At 36.0% G+C, this 14,596-nt stretch overlaps 1 protein-coding gene and 1 non-coding gene across 2 annotated transcripts; both read left to right on the top strand.

The window, feature by feature from the left end:
- The first annotated feature begins 2,066 nt into the window (after positions 1 to 2,066).
- Positions 2,067 to 11,217, top strand: LOC131160213 (DNA replication licensing factor MCM6). The gene is made up of 18 exons (XM_058115636.1): positions 2,067 to 2,338; positions 2,466 to 2,618; positions 2,756 to 2,881; positions 3,154 to 3,316; positions 3,449 to 3,642; positions 3,738 to 3,933; positions 4,073 to 4,150; positions 4,803 to 5,032; positions 5,116 to 5,230; positions 8,812 to 8,886; positions 8,992 to 9,132; positions 9,263 to 9,466; positions 9,566 to 9,727; positions 9,843 to 9,898; positions 9,985 to 10,130; positions 10,233 to 10,358; positions 10,465 to 10,595; positions 10,697 to 11,217. Exons 1-18 carry the CDS (start codon positions 2,262 to 2,264, stop codon positions 10,835 to 10,837), a joined length of 2,514 nt encoding a protein of 837 aa, XP_057971619.1. The 5' UTR covers positions 2,067 to 2,261; the 3' UTR covers positions 10,838 to 11,217.
- Positions 8,259 to 8,359, top strand: LOC131161030 (U6 spliceosomal RNA). The gene has a single exon (XR_009138193.1). It is a non-coding gene; the product is annotated as a U6 spliceosomal RNA (small nuclear RNA).
- Positions 11,218 to 14,596: the final 3,379 nt, after the last annotated feature.

Here is a 14,596-nt window from a genome sequence, read left to right as displayed (position 1 = left end):
TCTGTTATTAAACTTTCTATTTGAATATACGTTTAATAGCTATAAGTAATCCTACTATTTCCTATACATATACAATACCCGTGAAATTTTCCTGGACGGATAACTGTATGTCATGATTCAAATACCCTCATGACATGGGTTGTGCGGCCTGAAGGCGGGACTTAATTCTGGTCGGGCCTCCAGGATAAGTCAACTATAACTCCACTAAGGTATGATTGGCCCCTCAACCTGGGTCTATCCAGGGAGCACTGCAATTGCTCCCCTCCCCCTGGATCAGATTACCAAAGAGTCTGCAATCTCTCCAACGGCACAATCGACCATAAAATGCCACACTCTAACTGAGATGTGTGATTGCACTCTCTCCACTATATAGCTACGGTACTATTCTCTGTAATCTGATCTGTAATGGTCCATCAGGGTTTAAGGCTATATATATGTATTTTACTGTTTACCATGATTCTGTTTCTACTGTAATAACCATAACACTGTAATAATTGTTCTGTATTAACTGTATTGTCTGTTTTGAACATAAACTGTAATAACTGATCTGTAAAACTATATAACTGTTTGTTATGATTTTGAGATCTGTATATAACATGCTCACTGTATATTATGCTTTCTATTAAACCGTGTTAAACTGTGTAAATACATAATTCTGTAAAATATTGGATAACCATAGCTCTAAAATAAATACTGTATAATCTGCTCTGTAAATAACTGTATATTTTGCACGTCATAATTCTATAAAACTGTATACCTATTCATGATTCTGTAAAAGTTGTATAAATTCAGTACTATACTCATATTACTCATGCCACATAATAGTTAATAACTCATTAAATATAATTTGCATAACTGTATAATATCTATTTTAAAAATACCCATAATCTTATACTATCTTTATTGGTAAAAATTCTAATTTATCTGGCATAGCATATTTCCCTTACCTAACTGGCTGGAAGGTTCACCTCCAACTTTATCCTCACGCACATGACGTACTATCCCCAAAATACTGAAATAATACATATATACATATTTCCAATAAATCAACTATATTTCTCAAAACCTACATACTCGAACTTTTATGAACTATAATTTACCTGGGCTCCTTGAAATATTAATTAGGGTCCTCAACCCATGCCCGCAGGGTCCCAAAAACACCATAATTTTGAAATTATCGTAATTTATTCCACAAAACACCAGTATATTTCAATACAACACAAAATCTAAACTCAAGTAAGCCGGGTAATACTGAAAATAGCTCAATAATCTACTTACCTTAATTTTGGGACGGTGTTCAAGTTGGCCAAACCAACAATCTACTCTAACAGACTTGTAGAGAATCTCCTCAGGATCAACGTGACGACTTCTGATCGTTGAAACGAGGAGAAACGGAGCAAAAAATCTAGAGAGAAGGGGAGAGAAACTGAGCCGAAGAAAGAAAAATAGAGAAAAAATGAATTTCTCTCGCTGAATCTCAATTTTCTGCTATTTATAGACCTTTGGCCACGTGGCCTTATCGACGAGTCACATCATCTTGTCGACGAAGGCAAGAAGGGAGTTTATCGATGAACTCATACCCTCGTTGACAAATTCTAGGTTCTGAAATCACCCTTCTCGGTTTCTTTTCATTGACGAGACACGTGTCACGCAGAGATCCTGCTGCATCATTTTGAAATTTTCTTTTTCTCTATTTCCTTTTTATTTAATTTTTATAATTATCTGGGTTACTACAATGTTGGAATTAGAGAAAGGTATGGAGCGTACATCGGCTTAGGAGAGGGATTCGGTCCAATAATTTTGAAAATTTCTTGAAAGTACAGTTAGAATGTTGAGATTTCAATATATTATGGGTTAAGTCGAAATAGATATGCATGTTATTGGGACTTTGTATTTGGATTTAACATAACTATTCCATCAAAAAATGAACCAAGCACAAGATTTAATAATTATTAATAGAAACGCTAACCAAACGGGCCACAGAGTAATACTTCTCCAACATAGAAAGAATAGAGCCAAGGCCTTGTGGGCCTTGATATGTAAATGGAAGCCCACGATGTTTTGCTGTTGAAATTGGCTTACATCGTCCGCTCATCCCGCCTCGTTACTTTTTGGCGGGAAACCGAGTGCGCCGGAGCATATTTTCCCGCCTCGCACCGACCTGAGTTGGGCCTTCGCAATTAGGTTAAGGTTCAGTTTTGTAGTCTACCTTCCCCGACTGGAAGAGATTCAGATTCAATTGATTATTTCGAAGACGGCAAATGGACAATTACTCCGGCTACTTCGTCGACGAGAAAGCTGATCAAGTGGAGAATAGCTTCTTAGAGTTCTTGAAGAGGTTCTCTCTCTCTCTCTCTCTCTCTCTCTGATCTGCATGATTTTCCTTTTATGTTTAACTGTTGCATTCCTGACAGATATGATGTAGATTTGTTCTAATGTGTTATTTCTGGTCGTCCGTTCATCAGGTTTAGGCTGGATCCGAATTCAGGATCGCCTCATTATGAAGCGGAGATAGAGGCTATGAAAGCCAATGAGTCCACCACAATGTTCATCGACTTCTCTCACGTCATGCGTTTCAGCGATGATCTTCAGAGGGCCATTTCTGAGGAGTATCTTAGGTAATACTTCCTAAAAACCCTAATCCCATTTTTCACGGCCTGTTTTGAGTTTCTCGTTTTTTTATTCATTCCTAAAGTAGAATGATTAAATTAACTCTTCTTTGTTAATCTGGGGATTTGGGGCTCTGGGCTGGTAGGTTTGAGCATTACCTGAGGAATGCCTGCAAGAGATTTGTAATGGAACAGAAACCCACCTTTATTGCTGATGATAACCCCAACAAGGATATTAATGTGGCCTTCTACAACCTCCCTTTGTTAAAAAGGTATTTAGATCCTCTACTTAGTGCTATTAATGATAATTTGAGTAATTATCCGCCTTAACCTGTTTGGAGAGGGCTTGGATTTGGAGTTGTATTGGATTTTGATAAGATGTAATATAAAATTGTATTGAAATTTGTCCAAACCCACCCCAAATCCAAATCTAAGGTCCGAAATCAATACTCCCAAAAGCAGCCTAAGGGCATAAAAAACAGAACCAGTTCAGCTAAAAACAAAATTTGTAACTCTCCTTCCTTTATATATATTTCAATTGTAGATTGAGGGATGTAACTACAGCAGAAATTGGAAAACTAGTATCAGTAATGGGAGTGGTAACTCGCACCAGTGAGGTTCGACCAGAACTTCTCCATGGAACTTTCAAGTGCTTGGAATGTGGAAGCATAGTCAAGAATGTTGAGCAACAATTTAAATACACTGAGGTTGGTTCATTCACGTGTTGCACTTGTAGCAACTTAGGCATGTACCTTTAATTGCTTCCAAACAGTATGCTTTAGCAGCTTTGAATTAGTTGATTTGAAAGCTCTCTTTTGTGCTTCCTCTGGGGGTTACAGCCAATAATATGTGTGAACGCCACCTGTGCAAATAGAACAAAATGGGCGCTGCTAAGGCAAGAAAGCAAATTTGCAGATTGGCAGAGGGTCAGAATGCAGGAGACTTCCAAAGAAATACCTGCTGGCTCCCTGCCCAGGTCTTTGGATGTCATTCTCCGCCATGAGATTGTGGAACAGGCAAGGGCTGGTGACACGTAAGTTAATTCCTTCCAACTTAATGCTTTTGATGTTTCCTTTTTATCTAAATTGTTGCAGAATTTTAATAAAACATCCTTATTTGTTCTTACAGCGTCATTTTCACTGGCAATGTGGTTGTAATACCTGACATTATGGCCCTGGCGTCCCCTGGCGAGAGAGCTGAAAGCCGTCGTGATGCCTCCCAACAAAAGAATTCGGCCGCTGGACATGCAGGTGTGAAGGGTCTTCGAGCACTCGGAGTGAGAGACCTTTCCTATCGCCTTGGCTTTATCGCAAATTCAGTTCAGGTTGGTGATTTAGTAGTCAGGCATTGGCAACAGAGCTGTTGGTTGCAGTTACTTGTCAAATGTTTTCAATTTCTGGTTCCTACTATTACTTTTTTGGAATGGAGTGCTTTGTCATCTAATTTTTTTCTGTTCTGTTCAGGTTTCTGATGGCAGAAGCGATACTGATTTTAGAAATAGAAAAAAGGATGCTGATGAAGATGACAACCAGCAGTTCACGGTTAGTTCTCGTTCTTTTCATTTTTATAAATTAAAAAAAAGGGAAAATTTGAAAGCAGCATATGACTATTCAATAACTCTTTCTGATGTTAAGTTGAACCCTTGTGTATACCAAAACCCAATTATTAATGGTTGCTTTTCTCAAATTTTAATGTGTGTTGAAAGCTCCTTGTATTGAGTAGGAACATTGGAAAGCAGGAAGAGAAAGGGTAATTCAAAGTCTGATCTGAAAGTAGTACTTTTCTGATCCACTGCTGTGGAATCTCCTTCACACTTAAATGTTTTTAAACATGCTTTTGAAGTCATCTATCTCAATGGGAATAGGTGTCTTGCCCAACAAATTCTTTCTGAGTGTTTTAGTAGATGTTAATGCTGCAGGCTGTTACTGGAGCATACATGCCATAGATTATGTATTGTGCCTTTTGACGGTCTTAGTCACTTGCAGCATTCATTTTTATGGAGCATCTCCTGTATTGTTAACTAATGCTAGTTGTGTTCCATCTCTAGTATTTGAACTAAATGCTTCTGTGGGCATTTGTTCTCATCCCTTTTTTGTATCCAGTTTAATGTCCAGTGACTACTATCCCAATTTAGATGCTTGAGAACAGCCCAAATGATCGTAGAGTTTTGTGCACTTTATTTTGTTTTGGCAGGCTGAAGAGCTAGATGAAGTCCAAAGAATGAGGAATACTCCTGATTTTTTCAATAAACTTGTTGATAGCATTGCCCCAACTGTCTTTGGTCACCAAGACATCAAGCGAGCAATCCTGCTTATGCTTCTGGGTGGTGTCCACAAATTTACCCATGAAGGCATCAACCTGAGAGGAGATATCAATGTCTGTATTGTTGGAGATCCCAGTTGTGCTAAGTCTCACTTCCTCAAGTACGTTAACATTTTCATTTTGGCCTACTTTTTAGTTTAAACTGTCTAGACCTTTATTTATGGCCCTCTTATCAATTTTGCAGATATACTTCAGGGCTAGTTCCAAGATCTGTCTACACATCTGGAAAGTCATCATCTGCTGCTGGCCTGACTGCTACTGTGGCCAAAGAACCAGAAACTGGAGAGTTCTGTATTGAGGTACCATCCCATTAATGCTGCTTTGTTCAGCAAGAAAACTGCTGGATCTTCTTTGGAGTTTTTTCTCGGTTTATCTTTTTTTTTTTTTTAAAAAAATATAGTAAATAATATCCTATTTGGGAAAATATTTTCCAGAATGACTCTGACGTAATCTCACTACTTGATACAGTGAGATTTAAACAAATCTCGCTAGACTAAGCAGCGAGATTTGCTTGGGAATTCGTACATGTGGCAAAAATTTGGGGCTGTCAGGTTTTTAAAAAAATAAAAAAAAATGTCAGCATCCTTATTTAAAAGAAAAAAAAAAAGAGGGGGCTGTCAGGTAGTGCTGATGCGCGTCAGCACTCGGGAACCAGGGAGAGAGGAGAGAGAGGGGTAAGGGCATTAATATTGGTTTCAGGGGGAATTAAAAGCAAAAAAAAAGAAAGAGGGGGTGATTATTATGTAATTTAGAGATGGTAGCCAAAATGGCAAATCAAGTATTGATCATTGATGTGAACGCCAAATTGCCAATGGTCAAAGAACAATGTGTAAGGAAGAAAATACCAACTTGGATTGCAGTTCAACACGGTCCACAACGGCATCGGCATTGTGGTTTCACAATTCAAAAATAATAATTAAAAATTTAGCTTGTTTTTATTTAAATTTTTTAGTTAAAAAGTCAAAAATAAAGAGTTTATTTGAATGTGTAAAATAATTTTTTTATTAATTTTTTAAAAATAATTACAAAAGAGAAATTTAGCTTGTTTTTATTTAAAAATTTTTATTTTAAAAGTCAAAAATGAAGAATTTATTTGAATGTGTAAAATAAATTTTTTAATTAATTTTTTAAAAATAATTACAAAAGAGAAATTTTTAAAATTTTATACAAGTAATATTTAATGTCGGCTTGAATTTGGATTTGTGTGGATTTAGGAGAAATCTATGCCATAATCCATACAAATTAAAGTTTAAGATCTGAATTTTATGTTTTCATATGCAAATAAAAGTTGGAAATCTGGAAAAGTAATGAAAAGATATTTCCATATTTTGTATATAAATTTGAAAAAAAAAAGAAAGAAAACAAGATGACATTTTTATAATTATTTTATAAATAAAAAATAAAACTATTTTCACAAGAAAGTTGTATGAAGCAGCAAAAAATTATATATGTTCTGAATATATCTGTCATGGAGAATTGCAAATATTTATAGATAATTTAAATAGCAAAAAATTATAAATCATTAATTTAAATTTTAAAAAGTTGTATGAAGCAGTAGATTACATTTTGCACTTTCCCTAAAATTTCACAAAAATAAAAAAAAAAACATTGAATTTTTTGTTACACAATATAAAATTTAAAATCAAAATAAAAAATAGAAGAATTATAATGCAATAAAAAAAAACAAGGTAAAAGAGAGAACTAAGATAAAGAAAATTAAATGGAGAAGAATCTATGAAAAATAACTTTAATATAAATCTGGTTGTTAAATATATTAAATTTGTCAAAGAATAAAAAATTGTGTTGTTTTCAGGAGTAAGACATTAAAGATTAAAAAAAGAAGAAGATTAGAGCAGCGAGAATCCCATTCCACATGCATTATATTCCCTTGGAAATAAGTATAGCAAGCATATGTACGCCATTTTGATTATCATCTCTAAATTATATAATAACCCCCCCCCCTACATTTATTTTTGCTTTTAATTCCCCCTGACACCAATATTAATGCACTTCCCCCTCTCTCTCCTCTCTCACTTCTCTCCCCGGTACCTGAGTGCTGACGCACGTCAGCACTACCTGATAGCCCTCTCCCTCAGACATTTTTTTTTTTATTTTTTTAAAAACCTGACAGCCCCAAATTTTTGTCACGTGTCTAAATTCCCATGCAAATCTCGCTGCTTGATCTAGCGAGATTATCTTGCTGAACCAACTAGCGAGATTACGTCATTCATTCTGGGAAATATTTTCCCAAATAGGGTATTATATAATATTTTTTATTTTAAAAAAAAAGATAAACTGGGAAAAAGCTCATCTTCTTTGGCATCATAGGGAACCTTGGTGGCATATGCTGCAAGCCAGCATGAATCATTGTCTACAACTTCTGGAAGACCATAGAAATTTTTGTTTTCTTTTTTCTTTTTAATAAGTTGGAAGTACCCTAACTGAAATGTTATTTTTATTGTTCTCTGCCTTTCAAATTAATAAAAACATTGGTTTTTTTCATCTATTAGGAAGTCTTGTTTTGAAAGTAATTGCATCTGTAAAGCATATGATGGGTCTGTAAATATCATAAGGTTTCCAATAAATCTTTATAGTTTATTATTTATATAGGTGCCCAAGTTCAGAGCAATTCAAGCTTAACAAATTAATTTTTCATGCCCCCTTCTGTTTTAAACCCAGACAAAGGCTTGAGTATATGATTGAACAACATTTTCATACAATCTATCTTGAAATTCATAAGTTACATTGAAATGATAATATTGATCTCCCATCAATTAAGTGAAAAAAAATGCCTAGGAATGTGAAATGAAAAATTGAACATTTGTAACTTAAATACTTTTAATTTTCATTATATTTTTTGCTTCTATGCACAAAATTGTGATTGCAGCCCAACAATTTATTGGAGTCCCTGTATGTTCTTTTAAATTGTAATTGTATCACCTGAAAGAATGTTTTCTACTCAATTGGCTGGAACTATAATAATGTAATGCATCGTTTTTGTCTCTGCAATTTTACAAATTCTGACACAGGTATCGGTGTTGCTCTTTAGTAAAGGTTTTCCATCTACTGAGTTAATTTTTTTAATATTCAATTCTTAGGTGTTATCACAGCTGTTGACAAGGGAAACATAGTATGGAGTCCTTTCAGGATTCTAATTTATAGTTCCATGTAGTGCAGGAGGAACATTTTGATGGACAACAAATTATACATAAAAACCTTGAACTTGGCTCATGCAGCATTGATTCTGTGGTTAAAGAATTAAATTATACTGGAAGTGAGACTGGCATGCTGTTGAAAAAGCATTAAGAAATATGCTATCAGGCTGGTGTCTGTTCAGAGATATTCAATAAAATTGGAATTATACATAGAAGATTAGCATAGACTATGCACAAGGGTGACACATAATTTGAGAAATGATCCAAATTTAATATAAATAAAATCTTGTTAGACAGGAGTAAATGTCATGAATGCACTTTCTTGTGCTCACATGCTGACCAGAAAAGGATTCAAATGAGTTTCTGCTGTAGTGGACTAAGTACTGGCACAAATTTTGGATCAGCAATATAAGAATTGAAATATGGTTAAAATATGAAGAGCATAGATGAGCAGGGCGACAAACCGTTCCCATTTCTCAGTTTTAATGAGTTCTTGAATAACCACTATGCATTGTGACAAATATTATAATCAGCTATCACTTGCAAAGGGCATTGAATAATACTGTAATATACTGGTGAAGAACCCCAACCTTAACGAAAGATATGAATAGTGAAATATAGATGCTTTTCCTGTAGAATTGTAGTGTTTCCTATCTGTTGTTGTAGACCCCTAGGATTCTTGATCGAGATTTATGATCATTCAATAATAATTTTACTATTTGTAGGCTGGTGCACTCATGCTTGCTGACAATGGCATCTGTTGTATTGATGAGTTTGACAAGATGGATATCAGAGATCAGGTAATTTTAATTTGTTTCTTCTTTCAGTTTTGATAAATTTCTTGACCCTCACAATGGCATGGGATGTAGTAACTTTGGATATCTGAGAATCATGCATGTTTGCAGGTTGCTATTCATGAAGCAATGGAACAGCAGACAATAAGCATTACAAAGGCTGGAATACAAGCAACGCTGAATGCTCGAACATCAATATTAGCTGCCGCCAATCCCACTGGGGGGCGTTATGATAAGTCTAAGCCACTGAAGGTAAGAATAGCCTTGCAGCCAATATAAAAGCCCTTAGCTGAGATGTTAAACAGGGTAGTTATCAGTGGTTGAACAACTCAACTATCAATTTGGGGCACATAAATTAATTGCATTGATATGTTTTTTACAGTATAATGTGGCTCTTCCTCCTGCAATCCTTTCGAGGTTTGATCTGGTATATGTCATGATCGATGATCCAGATGACCAAACAGATTATCACATTGCTCACCACATTGTGCGGGTTCATCAGAAGCATGAAGATGCACTTGCTCCAACATTCACTACGGCACAACTGAAGCGCTACATTGCATTTGCAAAAACTCTAAAACCCAAGGTCTGCTGTTTAGTGCAAATGACCAGGATCCTGTTATTGAATTAGAGAAGCATAATAGCACTGTACAACCAGTCAATCTGAGAGTTTAAAATCTTGCAGCTAAACTCAGAGGCCAGAAAATTGTTGGTGGACTCATATGTTGCCCTTCGTAGAGGTGATACAACTCCTGGGAGTAGAGTTGCTTATCGCATGACTGTTAGACAGCTGGAAGCATTGATCAGATTGTCTGAGGCCATTGCTCGAAGTTACTTAGAGACTCAGGTGCTAAATTTTGGCAGCATACCTGCATTTTTGCTCTATGTTTTACTTTTGAGTGTTACCTTTTTCTTTTATGTTTATTCGTATTATTACTGTATTTTAAAAATTATATATATAGGTGCAACCACGGCATGTTCGTGTAGCAGTGAGATTGTTAAAGACATCCATAATCAGGCAAGTAAATTTTAGAAATATTGCGTACATAGTTGCTGTCTAGTCATTTTTTACGTCTATAATGGTATTTTTGTTCTGCTATTCAGTGTGGAGTCCAGTGAGATTGATCTATCTGAATTTCAAGAACAAAATCCTGATGGTGCTGACAGTGGGCATGGTGGAAGTAGTGGCTCTGGTCCAGGGATTGCTGAGCCAACAGCTAGTGCAGCTGAACCAGCTGATGGAAGTACAGGTGAAATTATATGAAAAGACTATTTTAAGCTTTTGTTGTTCCACCTTGGAATGTTCTTAATGGAGGACAGATAAACTTACGAAATTTGGAATGATTGTGCAGAAGGTGGTCCAAGCCCTGCAAACCAGCCGGGAAAGAAACTTGTGATAAGTGATGATTATTTTCAGAGGGTTACTCATGCCCTTGTCATGCGCCTCAGGCAGCATGAAGAAGCTGTAATGCATGATGGTAATCCATATGCACTCCCTTACCTTCCATGTTTTTTGCATTTAGAAACCGGTAATACTCATCACTGAAAATCAATCTTGTAATGGGGGCTTCACAACATTTTCAGGAACTGGGCTGGCGGGAATGAGGCAGAGGGATCTGATACAGTGGTATGTGGCTCAGCAGAATGAGAAAAACAACTATAGTTCCATGGAGGAGGCAGCAAATGAAGTTGCTAAAATTAAAGCCATCATAGAGGTATTTAATATTTTTTGGGTATTCTGTAAGCTATTTATGAAATAATTTATGTAAATAAATATGGTTAACCATTCATCTAATATAATGGTTTTATGTTGCAGAGTTTGATACGAAGGGAAGGCCATTTGATAGTTGTAGATGATGGCAGGCAGGCAGCAGCAGAGGGGGAAGAGGTGAGGCAGTCATCAATATCTAGGAATGACAGAATTTTAGCAGTTGCACCCAATTATGTCATAGATTGACTTTGGTGACGCATATGACCTAGAAGAAATCAAGACACTTCTTCATCGCTCAGGCTCAAAATCAGATTAACTTCGTACCATTTGATCAGCATAAATGTACTGGACTAGGAAGAACAGGGGGATTTCATCCCCATATACTGCTGAAGGCTGGCGACAGCAGACAGTCTATTGTCTGCCTCACCTGTGTTGTTTATGTAGACTACTTAGCTGTCTGATTAGTCATGAGTGCTTAATTTTTACCAAAGTTTTGATGTTGGAAGCCAAGACATATTAGTAGTTAGGCCGGTTGTGTCTCCAAAGCATTACACAAATTGTTCATTGTAGTTTGTTCTAATCTATGTAAATTTTGTTTGGAATTTATTATTTTTGCTCCTTGTTTTCATGTTTTCGCCAGAGGGTCTACTATTTCCTAGCATCGTTGATCTCTCTATTTGTACGTGTTTAGCATATAATTTTTTCCATCCTGCTGATCTCAGGAAGCATTTGATTCACGGAATTTGCCCCCACGTATGCACAACACATAAGGCGGGGAGGATGCCACAGCTGCAAGCTTTGTGCAGAAAACAAGAACTTTCCTCAGCCAAATAACATCTAGTTTGATTAGAAACAACAATTCTCAGGTTTATAACGCGCAGAAACAACAATTGAGTAGAAACAACATGACGATAGGGAAGGATACAAGAGGCAGAAAATAGGTGATTACACGAGATTATAAGCTAAATTTACCATACCATACAGAACAAACTGCATAAGGGCTTTAAACATTTGATCAAAGGAAAAAAAAAAAGTAAAAAAAGAAGAAGAAAGGAGCACGGTGCAAGAGCAGCACCATAATGGAAAGCAGTAGCATCAGGATAAATTGAACTGATATTGCATTTGCAATTGCATCACCCTATTCCAGTTGAACCATCAAAGCTTATGGAGCGATGAATTAACAACACAATCAACACCATCATACCATACATCCATACCCAACAAAAGCAACAGCAAAATTGATGTTAAACTCCATCAATCATAAAGCCTCCAATTTTCCACACCCATATCTCAAATGAACAATTACTACCACCCAATATTACAGAAATACACCCAACGAAAAACCAAGTATTAATTTGTTTTTCGTGTATCTGTAAAAAAATATGAAAAAAAAAATACCGAAAACCAAAAAGTAGCAACCATTTGGCTGTGTTCCTAAATCTGAAAATAAAAATTTAAAACCTGTCTGTAAAATATACATATAAATGAAAATAAAATTTGAAAAAAAAAAAATTCAAGGAAAACAATCACACAAGTAAGAGGGCAAGCCTTGGATCAACCGTAAGGTTGTACCTTTGTGATTGGTTGGTCATGGGTTCGAGTTCAAAGAAACAGTCTCTTTACATAAAAATAGGGATAAGACTGCGTATACTGTGACAATCCTCTGCTTACCCTTGCAGAATGGGAAACCTTATGGCATGGGGGACGCCCGTTGTGTAAGAGTTTTGTTGAGTACTCATCCTCAAAACCTAGGTATCAAGAAGAGAGAGTTAAGAGAATCTTATACTGACTTTGAAACTACTCACAGAGACGATGTGGGACTAGATGCATACTAATACTCCCCCTCGAACCCATGGTGAAAATGAGGTGGGAAAAGTCCAACTCACAGAGGAGCCAAGCAGCCCAAGACCCAATTCTGAAAACATTTTAGAGAACTCATCCTCAAAACCCAGGTATCAAGGAGGAAGAGTTAAGAGGATCTTATACTGACTTTGAAATTGCTCATAGAGACGATGTGGGACTGGATGCACACTAATAAGTTTAATAGGCAATTGATCAGGAATGATTTTACACTTTGCCTTATTTGAATGAAGGACTAGTCCAAAATTAAGGCATTGGTCGATTCTTGTAGGCTGCGTTAGCTTTGAACTAATTAAAGTTCTAGAATTGAATCTAATATGTCGTGTGTGATTTGGAAGGAATCAAGGAAATACACATTATCCTTGTTTAAGAAATCTTCACTTTGGATTTTTATAAATTTTGACAAACTATAATATAAAATTATTTTTTATTTTGTTTAAATTCATATAGATCCAATTCCTCAACTCCAAGGTGAAAGTAGCGCATGTGTTCTTAAAGATAAATTTACCCTGCATTTGGGATAAGAGATTTCAAGCATTGGATTTGGATTTGCGTAGACTTGGACAAATCTAATACAAAATTGTATGCTTTTTCTTCCCCCCCCCCCCCCCTAAATTCACACATTCAAATACAAATTCCAAAACTTATACTCCCAAACACTACCTTAGGAACAAGGAGGGGCATTCAGCATTTTGCAGCTCGTGTTCCAATTGATCTTTATTGGTCAAGATGCAGATTAATGATTATGAGTTTAATTTTGGATTCCTCACAATTCTGGATCTAAGGCTCAACTCCACTTTTAAATAGTAAACTTTTAAACAAGTTAGGTTAGGGTATGTTTTCTTCTATTCTTGTTAGCAAATATAAACTTTCCTAGGTGCACAAATACTATATTTGATGCATGAGTATGGAAGGGAAGGATTTTATTTTGACTCATAGGTTTAACTTCCTTAACTTGCACGAACCTGCTCTGGAGCCACTCACTCAGTTCGTTGTCAGGAAATGTACTTGGGACTTCTTTGGCACTTAGTCAATAGTCATGCCCTTCCTACCAAGATATCTTCAACTACTATTAAAAAAAAAAAGACATCCCGGTGCACAAAGCTCCCGTGTATGTAGGGTCCAAGAAAGGGACAGATTACAATGGATCTATAGTACGCAGCCTTACCTTACATTTTTGCAAGAGGCCGTTTCCATGCCTCGAACTCGTGACCTTCAGGTCACACGGTGACAACCTTACTGTTGCGCCTGACCTCTAGGTCACACGACTAGAACCTTACCGTTACGTCTAAACTCTCCTTCAAGATATATTTAATTACTATGACACATAAAAATTCGGTGGTAAGAGTTCTCCTATTCATTTACAAGAAAATATCATAAGTGATGTGATTTTTCATTAGTTGTTAAAATTAATTAATTAATTATTTTATTTAATAAATTCTAACAAATCATGTAAGTTTGCATCACTTGTAATTTCCTCTTATGCATGCAGGACATGATTTTGTGTGTGAAGTTGCCTTAATAAGAAAGGGACAACCAATGATCTCTTAAGGTCCCAAGATAAACATTGATGCAATTGAGACTATTTAAAAACATATAAATTAATTTCAGATTTGTTGTACGAATTGTATTTTTACAGTGGAATATTAATGCAACAATCAATAAAAATTAACTACAAAACACAACCACGCAATATATATGGAAGCAATAAAAATAACACAAGAAATTAAGTGGTTCGATAATGCCTACATCAACGTGAGCAATCGGAAAAATACTTTACTATCTTGGTGTCAAAAGATACTTACAATGATCTTTTTACAATACAAATACACCCAGACCAATGTATATATAGAGTTTTCGGAAAGTTTCCCTCCAAACCCCAACCAAATTAACGTCCATTGTTTGAAATTCAAAAATCTGCGCTGGGTTCCCAAACCAAACCTTCAACGGATTGTGCCAAACCATTGATGGTTTTAGATAGAATGTAAATTATCTGAATTCTCGTGCCAAAACGTCGACAATCCTAGCCAAACCATCGCCGGTTTCCCTTATGCTCCTTAGCACTTTGATTTTCCACTGTGTCTTCTCCTTGTACATGCATCTCATCAAATATATGAGCCATATATCACAAATCTCTACCTTGGT

The sequence above is a fragment of the Malania oleifera genome, chromosome 7 (assembly GCF_029873635.1).
Source record: "Malania oleifera isolate guangnan ecotype guangnan chromosome 7, ASM2987363v1, whole genome shotgun sequence".
Classification (NCBI taxonomy): domain Eukaryota; kingdom Viridiplantae; phylum Streptophyta; class Magnoliopsida; order Santalales; family Ximeniaceae; genus Malania; species Malania oleifera.
The sequence above is the reverse complement of the archived record's forward strand: the minus strand, read 5'-3'. Positions and strand labels throughout refer to the sequence as shown.

Bases quoted from the DNA above. Each gene is read 5' to 3' on its own strand.
- LOC131160213 (XM_058115636.1), top strand. From the start codon at position 2,262: ATGGACAATTACTCCGGCTACTTCGTCGACGAGAAAGCTGATCAAGTG. The intron at 2,339-2,465 runs GTTCTCTCTCTC...TCCGTTCATCAG, and splicing joins TTCTTAGAGTTCTTGAAGAG to GTTTAGGCTGGATCCGAATT. The intron at 8,887-8,991 runs GTAATTTTAATT...GCATGTTTGCAG, and splicing joins AGATGGATATCAGAGATCAG to GTTGCTATTCATGAAGCAAT.